This window comes from Oncorhynchus mykiss, chromosome 5 (assembly GCF_013265735.2).
Source record: "Oncorhynchus mykiss isolate Arlee chromosome 5, USDA_OmykA_1.1, whole genome shotgun sequence".
In the NCBI taxonomy this organism is placed as follows: Eukaryota; Metazoa; Chordata; class Actinopteri; order Salmoniformes; family Salmonidae; genus Oncorhynchus; species Oncorhynchus mykiss.
Window position 1 is genome coordinate 69,682,257 of NC_048569.1, and position 16,163 is coordinate 69,698,419.

At 45.6% G+C, this 16,163-nt stretch overlaps 1 protein-coding gene across 2 annotated transcripts in view; it reads left to right on the top strand.

The window, feature by feature from the left end:
* Window positions 1-16,163, top strand: part of LOC110524448 (xenotropic and polytropic retrovirus receptor 1 homolog) — an 89,142-nt gene that overhangs the window by 68,126 nt on the left and 4,853 nt on the right. For both annotated transcript variants that reach the window (XM_036978244.1, XM_036978243.1), the window contains exons 9-12: window positions 3,240-3,419; window positions 5,735-5,903; window positions 7,172-7,366; window positions 15,916-16,082. In XM_036978244.1, the coding sequence (XP_036834139.1) occupies window positions 3,240-3,419; window positions 5,735-5,903; window positions 7,172-7,366; window positions 15,916-16,082 (711 nt within the window). The remainder of the gene's footprint in view (window positions 1-3,239; window positions 3,420-5,734; window positions 5,904-7,171; window positions 7,367-15,915; window positions 16,083-16,163) is intronic.

The window sequence follows — 16,163 nt, forward strand, 5'->3', positions numbered from 1 at the left end:
CACCACAGAGAGAATGATCTGCGGTGACCACCAGAGAGAGAATGAGCTGGTGTGACCACCAGAGAGAGAATGACCTTGTGTGACCACCACAGAGAGAATGATTGTGTGTGACCACCACAGAGAGAATGATATTGTGTGACCACCAGAGAGAGAATGATCTGGTGTGACCACCACAGAGAGAATGATCTGGTGTGACCACCACAGAGAGAATGATTGTGTGTGACCACCACAGAGAGAATGATTGTATGTGACCACAACAGAGAGAATGGTATTGTTTGACCACCAGAGACAGAATGAGCTGGTGTGACCACCACAGAGAGAATGGTCTAGTGTGACCATCACAGAGAGAATGATTTGATGTGACCACCACAGAGAGAATGATCGTGTGTGACCACCACAGAGAGAATGATCTGGTGTGACCACCACAGAGAGAATGATCTCATTCTCTCTCAGAGAGAATGATGTTGTTTATTTATTTTTATATTTTGTTTTGAATTTTACCCCTTTTTCTCCCCAATTTCGTGGTATCCAATTGTTGTAGTAGCTACTATCTTGTCTCATCGCTACAACTCCCGTACGGGCTCGCGAAGGCTGAAAGTGATGCGTCCTCCGATACACAACCCAACCAAGCCGCACTGCTTCTTAACACAGCGCGCATCCAACCCGGAAGCCATGCGGAGGTAACACCGTGCACCTGGCCACCTTGGTTAGCACACACTGCGCCCAGCCCGCCACAGGAGTCGCTGGTGCGCGATGAGACAAGGACACCCCTACCGACCAAGCCCTCCCTAACCCGGGCGACGCTAGGCCAATTGTGCGTCGCCCCACGGACCTCCCGGTCGCGGCCGGTTACGACAGAGCCTGGGCGCAAACCCAGGGACTCTGATGGCACAGCTGGCGCTGCAGTACAGCGCCCTTAACCACTGCGCCACCCGGGAGGCCCTAGAATTATATTGTTTGACCACCAGAGAGAGAATGAGCTGGTGTGACCACCAGAGAGAGAATGATCTGGTGTGACCGCCACAGAGAGAATGATATTGTTTGACCACCACAAGAGAATGATATTGTTTGACCACCACAGAGAGAATGATCTAGTGTGACCACCAGAGAGAGAATGATCTTGTGTGACCACCACAGAGAGAATGATTGTGTGTGACCACCACAGAGAGAATGATATTGTGTGACCACCAGAGAGAGAATGATCTGGTGTGACAACCACAGAGAGAATGATCGTGTGTGACCACCACAGAGAGAATGATCTGGTGTGACCACCACAGAGAGAATGATCGTGTGTGACCACCACAGAGAGAATGATCGTGTGTGACCACCACAGAGAGAATGATCGTGTCTGACCACCACAAAGAGAATGATCTGGTGCGACCACCAGAGAGAGAATGATCTGGTGTGACCACCACAGAGAGAATGATCTGGTGTGACCACCACAGAGAGAATGATCGTGTGTGACCACCACAGAGAGAATGATCGTGTGTGACCACCACAAAGAGAATGATCTGGTGCGACCACCAGAGAGAGAATGATCTGGTGTGACCACCACAGAGAGAATGATCGTGTGTGACCACCACAGAGAGAATGAACGTGTGTGACCACCACAGAGAGAATGATCTGGTGTGACCACCACAAAGAGAATGATCTGGTGTGACCACCACAGAGAGAATGATCGTGTGTGACCACCACAGAGAGAATGATCGTGTGTGACCACCACAGAGAGAATGATCTGGTGTGACCACCACAGAGAGAATGCTATTGTTTGACCACCACAGAGAGAATGGTATTGTTTGACCACCAGAGACAGAATGAGATGGTGTGACCACCACAGAGAGAATGATCTAGTGTGATCATCACAGAGAGAATGATCTAGTGTGATCATCACAGAGAGAATGATCGTGTGTGACCGCCACAGAGAGAATGATCTGGTGTGACCACCACAGAGAGAATGATCTGGTGTGATCATCACAGAGAGAATAATATTGTTTGACCACCACAGAGAGAATGGTATTGTTTGACCACCTCAGAGAGAATGATCTGGTGTTACCACCACATAGAGAATGATTGTGTGTGACCACCACAGAGAGAATGATATTGTGTTACCACCAGAGAGAGAATGATCTGGTGTGACCACCAGCGAGAGAATGATCTTGTGTGACCACCAGAGAGAGAGAATGATCTAGTGTGACCACCAGAGAGAGAGAATGATCTAGTGTGACCACCACAGAGAGAATGATCTGGTGTGACCACCACAGAGAGAATGATCTAGTGTGACCACCACAGAGAGAGAATGATCTAGTGTGACCACCACGGAGAGAATAATATTGTTTGACCACCACAGAGAGAATGGTATTGTTTGACCACCACAGAGAGAATGAACGTGTGTGACCACCACAGAGAGAATGATCTAGTGTGACCACCAAAAAGAGAATGATCTAGTGTGACCACCACAGAGAGAGAATGATCTAGTGTGACCACCACAGAGAGAATGATCTGGTGCGACCACCAGAGAGAGAATGATCTTGTGTGACCACCACAGAGAGAATGATCTGGTGCGACCACCAGAGAGAGAATGATCTGGTGTGACCACCACAGAGAGAATGATCTGGTGTGACCACCACAGAGAGAATGATCTAGTGTGACCACCACAGAGAGAGAATGATCTAGTGTGACCACCACACAGAGATAATGTTTGTGTGTGACCACCAGAGAGAGAATAATCTTGTGTGACCACCACAGAGAGAATGATCTGGTGCGACCACCAGAGAGAGAATGATCTGGTGTGACCACCACAGAGAGAATGATCTGGTGTGACCACCACAGAGAGAATGATCTGGTGTGACCACCAGAGAGAGAGAATGATCTAGTGTGACCACCAGAGAGAGAGAATGATCTAGTGTGACCACCAGAGAGAGAATGATCTAGTGTGACCACCAAAAAGAGAATGATATAGTGTGACCACCACAGAGAGAGAATGATCTAGTGTGACCACCAGAGAGAGAGAATGATCTAGTGTGACCACCAGAGGGAGAATGATCTAGTGTGACCACCAGAGGGAGAATGTGCTGAATAAGGGAAATTAAACATTTCAACAATAATACTAATCTGAAGACATGCACTATGTTTTTTTCTGATCATATTACCAAGGACAAATTATATGAAGTGTTATAAAGGTAGTTGAATAAAAAATCTATTGCGTGTTTGATGGCTTTATCTATTGAATTATTCCCTAGATTGCAGGGTTCCTGGGGGTGCTGTGGTGTATGAGCATCCTGTCCTGTCTGTACTCTGAGTACACCATGCTGCCCATGCAGGTCAACCCCCTCATCCTCTACGGCTTCATGCTTCTCTTCCTCATCAACCCCTTCAAGACTGGCTACTACAAGTCCCGCTTCTGGCTGCTCAAACTGCTGGTGAGCTCCTTCTCCACTGGGACTACTGTATTATAATGATGCAATGATATCAGTACAATGAAACCCGACTCAACTGGTGTTTGTTTGTACAACACTGTATTTGATATCTTTCTCCTACTGTATTGTGTTTTGTTGTATTCAGCTTGTCTTTGACTTGTCTGATGTTTGCTGGCTAGGGGGATGGGGATGGGAGGTAGGAGGATTCAGTGTGTGTGTGAGACAGAGGCCAGTGGGGTGAGGGATAATAGAATGCAGGCGGGTCCCTGGGGATGTGGCGGCTGTGACTGTGCAATCATTACAGGGATGGATCCATCAGTATGCTGCTCCTCCAATCCTCTCCATCCCTTAGTTACCCAGCCCTCCGAGCCATTCCACAGCCCTCTCCAGCTTTGATTGGGCTCCATTGGGGCCTGTGCAGCATCCTAGAGAGCCACACACCCACACTGAACACAGGAACTAACCTGAGGACAAACACATAATGAGAGAACAAATCGAGACAGATTGCCTGGTGTGTTTGTTTACACAATGAATACATTTTGAGGAAGGTTTATCTTCTGAATGTCTATAATTTATGTGTATGGAGATGGTGTGGAGATCAATAATGGCATATATTGCCAGGTAGAAATCTTTCATTAACTCACATACATAACAGGATGAATCAATACTGTTTGACATTTGCAACTGAAACAATCTGGGACTCGGTCAGGCTGCATAGTGAGGCTGTGTAGCACCCTGGAGGCAAGAGGGGGAGAGTATCATTCCCATTCACCCACAGTCTCATTCGCAGACCCGTGATAACATGATCCAGTCCCAACAGAAACCATACCCAAAGCACTAGTAAACCCAATCATATTAGGCTATATTAAATCAGACTTCTCCAGGGGCATGGCCATGCAGTTGATCCTGTGCTGCTCCCAGACCGTCATGTTTGTGCATGTGTGGAGTGTCGGATTGACTACTGTGTCAGCAAAAATATAATTTCTCTGCAAATCAAGTCTTATCTTATCCCTCTCTATCTTCAGGCATCAGCTGTCTGAGCAGCTTACCGATCACTGTATCTGTACACAGCAATCTGTAAATAGCACACCCAACTACCTCATCCCCATATTATTACTTACCCTCTTGCTCTTTTGCACCCCAGTATCTCTACTTGCACATCATCATCTGCACATCTATCACTCCAGTGTTAATGCTAAATTGTAATTATTTTCACCTCTAGGGCCTATTTATTGCCGACCTCCCTACTCTTCTACATTTGCACACAATGTACATAGATTTTTCTATTTTTCTTTTCTTTTGTGTTATTGACTGTATGTTTGTTTATGTGTAACTCTGTGTTGTTGTTTTTGTCACATTGTTTTGCTTTGCTTTATCTTGACCAGGTCGCAGTTGTAAATTAGAAGTTGTCCTCTACTGGCCTACCTGGTTAAATAAAGGTGTAATAAAATAGAAAAAAATATGGTCTATTACTTCACCAGCCATTCACAGAATGTGAGCCCATATATACCTAAGCAGTACTTCTCAGTGAGGGGCAAACTATTGCTGGTGTGGCAATAGCTCTGTTAAATGAGTGACAGGTTGACACAATCCAGCTAGAGCCTCATTAGGCTTTCCATAGGTATCCAGCAGTCCATTTACTGTAGGGAGATACTAGGACTGCTGGCTGTTGCAGGGCTCATGACCTCAACATGTCCCAGCTCATTTGGAGAGTAGCTTCCTGTTCTGCTCTGCCCTCTCGTCTTCCACTACTCTAATTAAGCAACAAGGCCCGAGGGGGTGTGGTATATAGCCAATATACCATGGCTAAGGGCTGTTCATATGCACAACACAACACGGAGTGCCTGGATACAGTCCTTAACGTGGTATATTGGCAATATACCACAAACCCCTAAGGTGCCTTATTGATATTATAAACTGGTTATACGGTCTGATATAACACGGCTGTGAGCCAATTTGCATTCAGGGATCGATCCACCCAGTTTATAATACCCTATACATTACAGCCTCATTTGCTGCATGACAATGAGCTTCCTCAGTGTTCAAGTCTTGTATACATGGTTGTAGCCCAGGTCTTTACATGTGTGTCCCTTCTCTTTGGTTATTTGTAATGTCTTAAATGGCTTATTGTGAGACAAGCATGGGAGTTCTAGTGACATTAGTATGCAGAGGTGTACTGTAGACAGAAGAGCTGTCAATGTTATCTTAACCTCAGACTATTCCAACACACATTGCACCCCTTCAGTGGAAGCATATGTATTTAATCAGATCTCCTGTGTCTTGCATGGGACTACTAACTCTGTCTGTCTGTCTCCCAGTTCCGTGTGTTCACGGCGCCGTTCCATCGCGTGGAGTTTGCAGACTTCTGGCTGGCCGACCAGCTCAACTCTCTGGTGATTGTACTGATGGACCTGGAGTATCTCATCTGCTTCTACAGCTTTGAGCTCAAATGGACCGACCGCAAAGGCCTCCTGCCCATGTTCAACAGTGAGTTAGACCATAACGAGTACCTACCGTTGCTCTGTAAGTGCAGAACTGTCATGTCAGGTATGCAGTGAAGGAACAGCTGAATGTATGTAACCCAAACCTATATATCATGCTGGTTCAGCAGCTCTGTTCAAACTCATCTATAACAGTTTTGTTTAGGAGACATGTACTAGGGTGGAATGGTTTAGCTCTCTCTGAACCCAGTCAATATTCAGTGGGATCTGTCTGTCTGTCTGCCTGTCTGCCTGTCTCTGTCAAGTCTGACTGTGTCTGTTTGTTTGTCTGGAAAATTAGTTATTAATGGTTCTCCTCAGTAATTTGCAGCCCTCTGCTGTGGCCTGAAAAATCAGCAGCGAGGTAATTGAATGGAAATGTTTGTGTCCAGCAGTGTGACTCTCATGTTGATTAGCTGTCCACTCAGAGAGTCAAATCAAAATGTATTTGTCACAAGCTTCGTAAACAACAGGTGTAGACTAACAGTGAAATGCTTACGGGCCCTTCCCAACAATGCAGAGAGAAAGGAAATAGAGAAATAACATGTAATAATAAAAGTTAGTAATGATAACTTGGCTACATAAACAGGGTACCAGTACAGAGTCCATGTGCAGGGGTACGAGGTGAGGTAGATACAGTATATAAGGGGTACAGTACTGAGTGGATGTGCTGGGGTACGAGGTAATTGAGGTAGATATGTACATATAACTAGGACTAAAGTAACAGACAATAAACAGTAGCAGCAGCGTATGTGCCTGGAGACTTTGACCATTTTTAGGGCCTTCCTCTGACACCGCCTGTTATAGAGGTCTTGGATGGCAGGAAGCTCGGCCCCAGTGATGTAGAGAGTGCTGCTGCTGTGTGTGTACAATGGTGACCCTGGCCGTGACCCCACTCCCTGCAGGTGTCTCAGGGGGAGTTAAACACTTTGTAACAGGACAAATATAAACACCCGCTAAATGATTATTATTATGATTGTGATTACTATTATTCTGTGTGTGTGGGAGAAGGAGAGAGGAGAGGGGACAGCACAATGTGGGTGTATGGCAATGAGTCAAAGCACTGGGACTACAGCTAGCTAGTCCACAAATGACCTTGAGCTGTCTCTCAGTGAGTCCAACAAACCCATTCCATTCTGACAGAACAGTTCAAAAGGTCAAGCTATAAGAATGGTTGATACCAAAACCATATACATCATGAAAATATGGCTGTGTTTGATAAATGTTTGAATGTTTTGGTTGTTAAAGTGTCATTTTCTCCCCCGTTCCCACTAGGTGATTACACATGCCACAGTTACTCCTACGGTCTACGTGCCATCATCCAGTGTCTGCCTGCTTGGTTCCGTTTCGTGCAGTGCCTCCGTCGGTACCGAGACACCAAGCGAGCTTTCCCTCACCTGGTCAACGCTGGCAAATACTCCACCACCTTCTTTGTGGTCACCTTCGCTGCACTCTACAGCACCCACAAAGGTAAGGAGACACACCTAGCTTTTTCAGACAGTTGGACAGGAAGGGGAATGCTGAATGCTGAAGCTCAGATCATCACAAGCTGTATGAACACAATGAAAGCAGAGCTGACCTTGAGTGCAAATGGTTTGCCACTGGAAGATGTCAAGCCTGGATTTCTTCTCTGTTTGTCAATGACTCATTATAATGGAAATGAAAAAGTACTAAAGCACAGCATAGACAAGGTTTGAGAGAGAGAGAGAGAGAGAGGGAGAGAGGGAGAGAGGGAGGGAGAGAGGGAGGGAGGGAGAGAGAGAGAGGGAGGGAGGGAGGGAGGGAGGGAGGGAGGGAGGGAGGGAGGGAGGGAGGGAGGGAGAGAGGGAGGGAGAGAGGGAGGGAGGGAGGGAGGGAGGGAGGGAGGGAGGGAGGGAGGGAGGGAGGGAGAGAGGGAGGGAGAGAGGGAGGGAGGGAGGGAGGGAGGGAGGGAGGGAGAGGGGGAGGGAGGGAGGGAGGGAGGGGGAGAGAGGGAGAGGGAGGGAGGGGGAGGGAGAGAGAGAGAGAGAGAGGGGGAGGGAGGGAGGGAGGGAGGAAGAGGGAGAGAGAGGGAGGGAGGGAGGGAGGCTTGTCATTCTCCAGCTCCACAATCAGCCGCTGATTAATCTGGTTCAGAGGTGTTATCACAACAGCATCCCTTCAATATTCTGCCTTTGTGCAATCTCATATCTTGGCTGCATAGATGTTTGTCCAAGTGGATAATTTCAAAGCAGTTTGCTAAGCGGTTTTTGCCATTTCATTATTTATATGCTCGTCCATCGACAGTTATATATTTATTTGTGCAAATGCCAGCTTTTAAACTTCCGCTCAACCTTTGAAAATGTTAAATGTTACTGCACAGCATGATTTTTGCTTCATTTTTCTTTATACATTTAAATCAATGTTTGTGTTTCTTCTGTAACCTGACTCCATTTGGCTGTCAGTTTGGAGGCAGTGAGGAGGTTTTAGGTTCTTAGGAAATGAATCCATTAAGGCTTTTTCCTCCTCCAGTCAGTCGGTCCATTCCTCTAGTCTTCAGCCCTGTGGACCCTGGACTAATGAGCCCTCTTCATTTCATATGCTGTGTGAAGACCTGTTTCATCCCCCCCTTTTTAACAGAGAGGTAGAGTCGGGGGCGTTAAGTGAGAAGGGATGGAGGGAATATCCAGACTACCATACCCACTTAACCCGCAGTCTTTCAACTGCGTTGGCATGGCTACCAAATTGAGAATTTACAAAACGTGTATGCACAGGGTTTCCATACATATTTGAAGTATGTTCTTCATAGTCATTAGAATCTAAAAGAGATGCATATGGGTTAGACTATTAAAACATCGAAAATACTTATCAAATTGTCCAGTCCATTGCTCTTTATTGTTGCTAGACTCAGTCTGAGTCACAGTATACAGTATATGTTGGTATGTCTGCTGTATGGGCCAATCGACTGAAGTCTAGCCAGATGTGAATGTGGAGGTGAGGTGCATCTTGGCCACAGAGTTTGACAGTTCTGTTGTGACATACAGTAGATGGGATAGATAAATGAGGCCTGGACCCAGTGGACCGGAGCCTAGCACCTAAATTACAGAGCATCTGTTTCATAAGCAGAACAGAGCGCCGCACAGCCCACATGATGATCATCGCTCAGTATTGAATCATGTTCATGCCGGGCACAGCGGTAGTAAATCAGCATAAGAAATGTTGGCAGGGCTCCCAGGTTGTGTATGGATATATCACCTTCATTATACATCCACAAAGTAATGCTCTGATGCTGCCTCATGACCCCATTGATTCCAGTATTACACCAATACCACGGAGAATTGTGCTATATTCACATTACAATAAATGTATAATAATGCAAAAGGGACTCAATGCAGAGGGTAAAATGTACCCTCCTACTAGGTTTTAGTATGTACCCTCCTATTAGGTTTTAGTATGTACCCTCTTATTAGGTTTTAGTATGTACCCTCCTACTAGGTTTTAGTATGTACCCTCCTACTAGGTTTTAGTATGTACCCTCCTACTAGGTTTTAGTATGTACCCTCCTATTAGGTTTTAGTATGTACCCTCCTACGATACAGTAAAGGAGTTGGATTAATTTGAATGCAGGTTAAAGACTGAAGTTGTGCAGATCCAGTTTTGGCAGTCCTGTGAATAGACAATTACAGTAGAAATAATCTATAATTAAATCAAAGACTGATGCTGTGTATGTTGTTCCTGGAAATGTAGAAAAAGGACGAAGGGATTTCCTGACTTTAGAGTTTAGAGTCCCCAGAACCACAGGATATTGAGCCTGACAGTATGGCAAAATACTTTATTCAGGATCAATATGGCATCTGCCATCTTGTACAGTAGTAGCTTAATTAAAATAAAATAAAATGTTATTTGACACTTGCTTCGTAAACAAAAGGTGTAGACTAACAGTGAAATGCTTACTTACAGGTCCTTCCCAACAATGCGGATAATTTTTGGGGAGAAACAATAGAAAAGTAGAGCAAGTAATAATAAAAGTAATAATAAATACACAATGAGTAAAGATAACTTGGCTATATACACAGGATACCAGTACCGAGTCAATGTGCAGGGGTACGAGGTAATTGAGGTAGATATGTACATATAACTAGGACTAAAGTGACAGTTAATAAACAGTAGCAGCAGCGTATGTCAGTGCAAAAAAGGTCAATGCAGATAGTCCGGACAGCTATTTGGTTAACTATTTAACTAACTATTTAGCAGTGTTATGGCTTGAAGGTATTTTTATTTATTTCACCTTTATTTAACCAGGTAGGCTAGTTCAAAACAAGTTCTCATTTACAACTGGGTAGAAGCTGTTCAGGATCCTGTTGGTTCCAGAGTAGACTTGGTGCGTCGGTACCGCTTGCCGGGCAGCAGCAGAGAGAACTATGACTTGGGTGGCTGGAGTCTTTGACAATTTTTGTGTCCTTCCTCTGACACCACCTAGCATAGGTCCTGGATGGTAGGGAGTGGCCCCAGTGATGTACTGTACGCACTACCTTCTGTAGCACCTTGCGGTCGGATGCCAAGCAGTTGCCATACACAGCGGTGATACAGACAGTCAAGATGCTCTCAATGGTGCAGCTGTAGAACTTTTGTAGGATCTGATGGTCTTCTTTACATCTGTGTTGGTGTGTGTGGACCATGATAGATACTTAGCTGGTCAACACATGCTCTGAGTACACGTCCTGGTAATCCGTCTGGCCCTGCGGCCTTGTGAATGACCTGTTTAAAGTTCTTACTCACCTCGGTTATGGAGAGCGTGATCACACAGTCTCCCGGAACAGCTGATGCTTTCATGCATGGTTCAGTGTTGGTTGCCTCGAAGAGAGCATAGAAGGCATTTAGCTCGTCTGGTAGGCTCGCATCACTGGGCAGGTCGTGGCTGGGTTTCACTTTGTAATAATAATTTGTAAGCCCTGCCTCATCCGACGAGTGTCAGAGCTGGTGTAGTAGGAATCAATCTAAGACCTATATTGATGCTTTGCCTGTTTAATGGTTGGAATATGTACGTACTGTCACTCTGGGGACGACGTCGTCGATGCACTTATTAATGAAGCCGGTGACTGATGTGGTGAAGACTAAGACTAAAAATATATTAATATTAAAAAAGTGTTAACGCTAAAGAGGAATAATAGACCGGCCGTGTAGGTGAGAGTAAAACGACAATGAAGATGAAAGAAAAAGTTGAACTAGTGTGAAGGATCATCAGATATAAGAGGAGAAAGGAGAGCAGAGAGCAGGGAGGGAGGGAGGGAGGGAGGGAAGGCAGCAGTGGAAGAGGGGAAGAGGATGGACTTGCTCGAGGAGAGTGAGCTGTAATAACCTTCCTGCGGCGAAACACATCTCTGGCGGATGCTGCTGGAATAGAGATGAGACCCAGGGCCAGGCCATGGCTTGCTGACTGAGTAGGATTTTGTTGTCTATGGACACACGGAGCTGCTAGAACCACTGCATAGGAAAGAGCTCAACGTTCTAACACTCCCCAAACCAACTAACAGGGTCATGATACCCCCTTGAACTCTGCCTCAACCCTGTTACAACAACACTATCTCTCTGAGACATGCTGCCTATTATGATCAAGCATCATATTCAGTTGTAGGTGGAGTTGAGATATAAATACCGGTATCTGTAATGTAAATCCATATCCATAGAAATTATACTCCACCCAGGCAGGTACTAATATCACTACACAGACTCACTATCTCACTACCAATCAGCCGTGTGAATTCAACACGAGGCCACTTTCCCTGAGTCAATAACCTTTGTTTGTCTTGCTAGGTCTCAGTGTCTGATTTGGATAGGCTCTGTGAGGAGAGGGGGTGGTGAAAGTGATGGGGCAGGCAGGTAATAGATTCTTTATCACCTGAACAGCAGTACAAGACATCCCAGGCAGGCAGCACCGCAGCAGATAACAACCCAGAGACAGATGATTGCTTTTCCCGGGTTCCCAGGTGCTTATTATAACCTTCAATGGGAGGCCTGTCCTGAGCCTGTCATGGCAACATCCCACTCTTAAATGTCTTTTAACCGCTTAGGCCCCTGCTAAACACAAACATTTAGTGAGCGTGACAGAAGCAAATGACCGCCGTTGCCCTCTATTTAGCTCCAGATCAATGACTAGCCACCCACACTAGACATCAGTCCTACAGAGCCCTTGAGGCTAACCAGAAAGGCTTAGTGATGGACGAGTGGTATCTTATGTGATCATATTCAAAGTTTTTTGATTTCAGATCTATCATATCAAATCAAGTGAAATTGTATTGGTCGCATACACAGCAGATGTTATCGCAGGTGCAGCTAAATGCTTGTGTTTCTAGCTACAACAGTGCAGTAATACCTAGCAATAATACCATTTAAATAAACAATGCAAACATAATCCAGATATTTTTTCAATACATTTCAGTACGCACAATGTTACGGACTGGAATATATATATATATATATATCATCAATCTACACACAATGCCCCATAATGACAAAGCGAAAACAGTTTTTAAGAAATGTTTGCTCGCCTCCCGGGTGGCGCAGTGGTCTAGGGCACTGCATCGCAGCGCTAGCTGTGCCACCAGAGACTCTGGGTTCACAGCCGGCTGCGACCGGGAGGTCCGTGGGGCGACACACAATTGGCCTAGTGTCGTCCGGGTTAGGGAGGGTTTGGCTGGTAGGGATATCCTTGTCTCATCGCGCACCAGCGACTCCTGTGGTGGGCCGGGCGCAGTGCGCGCTAGCCAAGGTCGCCAGGTGCACGGTGTTTCCTCCGACACATGGCTGGCTTCCAGGTTGGATGCGCGCTGTGATAAGAAGCAGTGCGGCTTGGTTGGGTTGTGTTTCGGAGGACGCGTGGCTTTCGACCTTCGTCTCTCCCCAGCCGTACGGGAGTTGTAGCGATGAGACAAGATAGTAATTACGAACAATTGGATACCATGAATTTGGGGGCAAAAGAAAAAAAAATTTTTTTTTAGAAGAACAAAAACAAAAACAGAAATGCCTTATTTCCATAAGTATTCATACCCTTTTCTATGAGGTCAGGTGCATCCTGTTTCCGTTGATCATACTTGACATGTTTCTACAACTTGATTGGAGTCCACCTGTGGTACATTTAATTGATTGGACATGATTTGGAAAGGCACACACCTGTCTATATAGGGTCCCACAGTTGACAGTGCACGTCAGAGCAAAAACCGTGCCATGGATTGTGTCGAGGATACCAAAAATTTCTGCAGCATTGAAGGTCCCCAAAAACACAGTGGCCTCCATCATTCATAAATGGAAGAAGTTTGGAAATACCAAGACTCTTCCTAGGGCTGGCCGCCCAGCCAAACAGAACAATCGGGGGAGAAGGGCCTTGGTCAGAGAGGTGACCAAGAACCCGATGGTCACTCTGACAAAGCTCAAGAGTTACTCTGTGGAGATAGGATAACCTTCCAGAAGATCAACCATCTCTGCAGCACTCCACCAATCAGGCATTTATGGTAGAGTGGCCAGACGGAAGCCACTCCTCAGTAAAAGGCACATAACAGCCCGCTTGGAGTTTGCCAAAAGCCCCCTAAAGAACTCTCAGACCATGAGAAACAAGATTCTCTGGTCTGATGAAACCAATGGTCTGATGAAACCAACTATTTTGCCTGAATGCTAAGCGTCACGTCTGGAGGAAACCTGGCACCATCCCTACGGTGAAGCATTGTGGTGGCAGCATCATGCTGTGTGGATGTTTTTCAGCGACAGGGACTGGGACACTAGTCAGGGTGGAGGGAAAGATGAATGGAGCAAAGTACAGAGAGATCCTTAATGAAAACCTGCTCCAGAACGTTCAGAATGTTCAGGGGTGAAGGTTCACCTTCCTACAGGACAAGCACACAGCCAAGACAAAGCAGGAGTGGCTTCTGGGCAAGTCTCTGAATGTCCTTCAGTGGCCCAGCCAGATCCCGGACTTGATCCCGATCGAACATCTCTGGAGAGACCTGAAAATAGCTGTGCAGCGACGATCCCCATACAACCTGACAGAGCTTGAGAGGATCTGCAGAGAAGAATGGGAGAAACTCCCTAAGTACAGGTATGCCAAGCTTGTAGCGTCATAACCAATAAGACTTGAATCTGTAATCGCTGCCAAATGTGATTCAACAAAGTACTGAGTAAAGGGTCTGGATACTTATGTAAATGTGATATTTCCAGGTTTTTATTATTATAAAAAGAAAAACATTTATAAAAATCTGTTTTCTCTTTGTCATTTTGCCTTGTCATTTCTCAGTTTCCCAGCTTTGAGGCACCTGTACAATCTATCTGTATCTGTAATTGTTTGTTGATGCAGTAGTTTGGTGGTGTTAGGATGCTCCAGTTTTCCTTCATTCCGGATTTACACATTTTGGGACACAAGTTTGTCCTGCAAACTTTAATGAGTATGTAATGCATAATGTATGTAATCCCAATTGCCTCCTGTGAACAACAATACTTTTTTAAAGGAGACGTAAAACATTTAAGTTTGAGGGATTAACCTCATCAGGAAATATTTATAATATTAGTAATACTGGGTTAATGCGGGGACACGGTACTAGATGAGGTAGCCTGATGCAGAACCCACTGTAGGGTGAGAGCAGGGCTAGAGGGACCAATGTAATTCTCTGTGAAAAATGTACACTGTTACTTTCCTGGTGCCCTGGTGGCAGTATGTGGGAGGCATTGACCATGACGGATGGCACTGTCCCTGTCTCAGCCCTGCTGGAGTCTGTGTGTGGTCAGGTCAGACTGTGTATCTAACCAGTCTGTCAGTGCACACACAACCATGCATGCACACACTGTAGCGTCGTCTCTTGGACCAACAGGCTCCGAGACAGCTTCTACCACCAAGCCATAGGACTGATAAATAGCCATAAGACTGCTAAATAGTTAATTAAATGGTTACCCAGGCTATCTGAATTGACCCTATTTTGTACTGACTCTATGCACGCTCACAAGACTATATATACACACTGTATGCACACACCCTCATGCACACTAGACTGTCACTCACCACAAAACCCATGCACATTCACATACACTACATATGAACACAAACACAACACACACACACAAGTATACTGACACAACACACACACACACACACACACACACACACACACACACACACACACACACACACACACACACACACACACACACACACACACACATCTGCTGTTACTTACTGGTCATATTCCTTCATGGGGAAAAATAACAATACAACAGATGCAAGACGCACAGTAGACTTACCCAGGGGATTCACCATAGTCATTTTCAGTTCAGTCAGAACTATCCACCTGGGTAAAGGAGGCTGGTGTGAATAGTTGGGTGTGAATAGTTGTCATAAGAGTGGTTGCGTCACATTGCGTGACGTGTCTTCCAGGCCTGGGTGTCCTGTTGGTGTGTGAGTCTTTTAGTGTCAGGCCACACTGTTCTGCCACAGCGGGGGCGAGGAGCCCAGAGCCCAGAGCCCAGGCAGATCAGACTAGAATACCTCAGTCATCAATAATCCCCCAGGCATTCAGGCTGTCGCTGGAGCAGCATGGGAGTCTGGCCCAGTCAAAATACACAGCTATGACACAGGGAAATCAACATGACACTACTGCAGAGCTGGTTACCACTACACATTCTAACTGGCATGACGTCAAGATGAAATTAGAACATAATAAATATACTTTTTATTAGTAGTGAATTGCCAAACTGAAGGACATATCAACATGTTGTTTCAAGAGCCTCTGAATAGTATACTAAGAATTAGCATGACATGTTCCATCCATGGTAACCTGTCTCACTAAATGTAGTACTTATGGTAGAAGTTCTCCCTCTGGTGGGGATAGTGAAGACCAGAGACAAACGTTTATGAACAAGCTGCTGTCTCTGTCCGCAGTTCAAAGCAGGCAACGTATGTGTTCTTCTTAATTATCAAGGTATAATGCACACAGATTGGGCAAAATGTATTTATTTATTTGATTTCACTACCGGTATACAGATGAATGATGGACTCATTGCGTTGTGTTTGTGCTTCACAGAACAAAAGCATTCCGATGCAGACATGTTCTTCTACCTGCTGATGGTGTTCTCAGCCGTCAGCTCCCTGTACACTCTGATCTGGGACCTGAAGATGGACTGGGGCCTGTTTGACCGTGGAGCAGGGGAGAACACCTTCCTTAGGGAGGAGATTGTCTACCCACAGAAAGTGAGCATCACACACACATAACCTGCATGAACACACAGCACGGCACACACACACTCGTCCTCTGACCTGACTACGCCATTA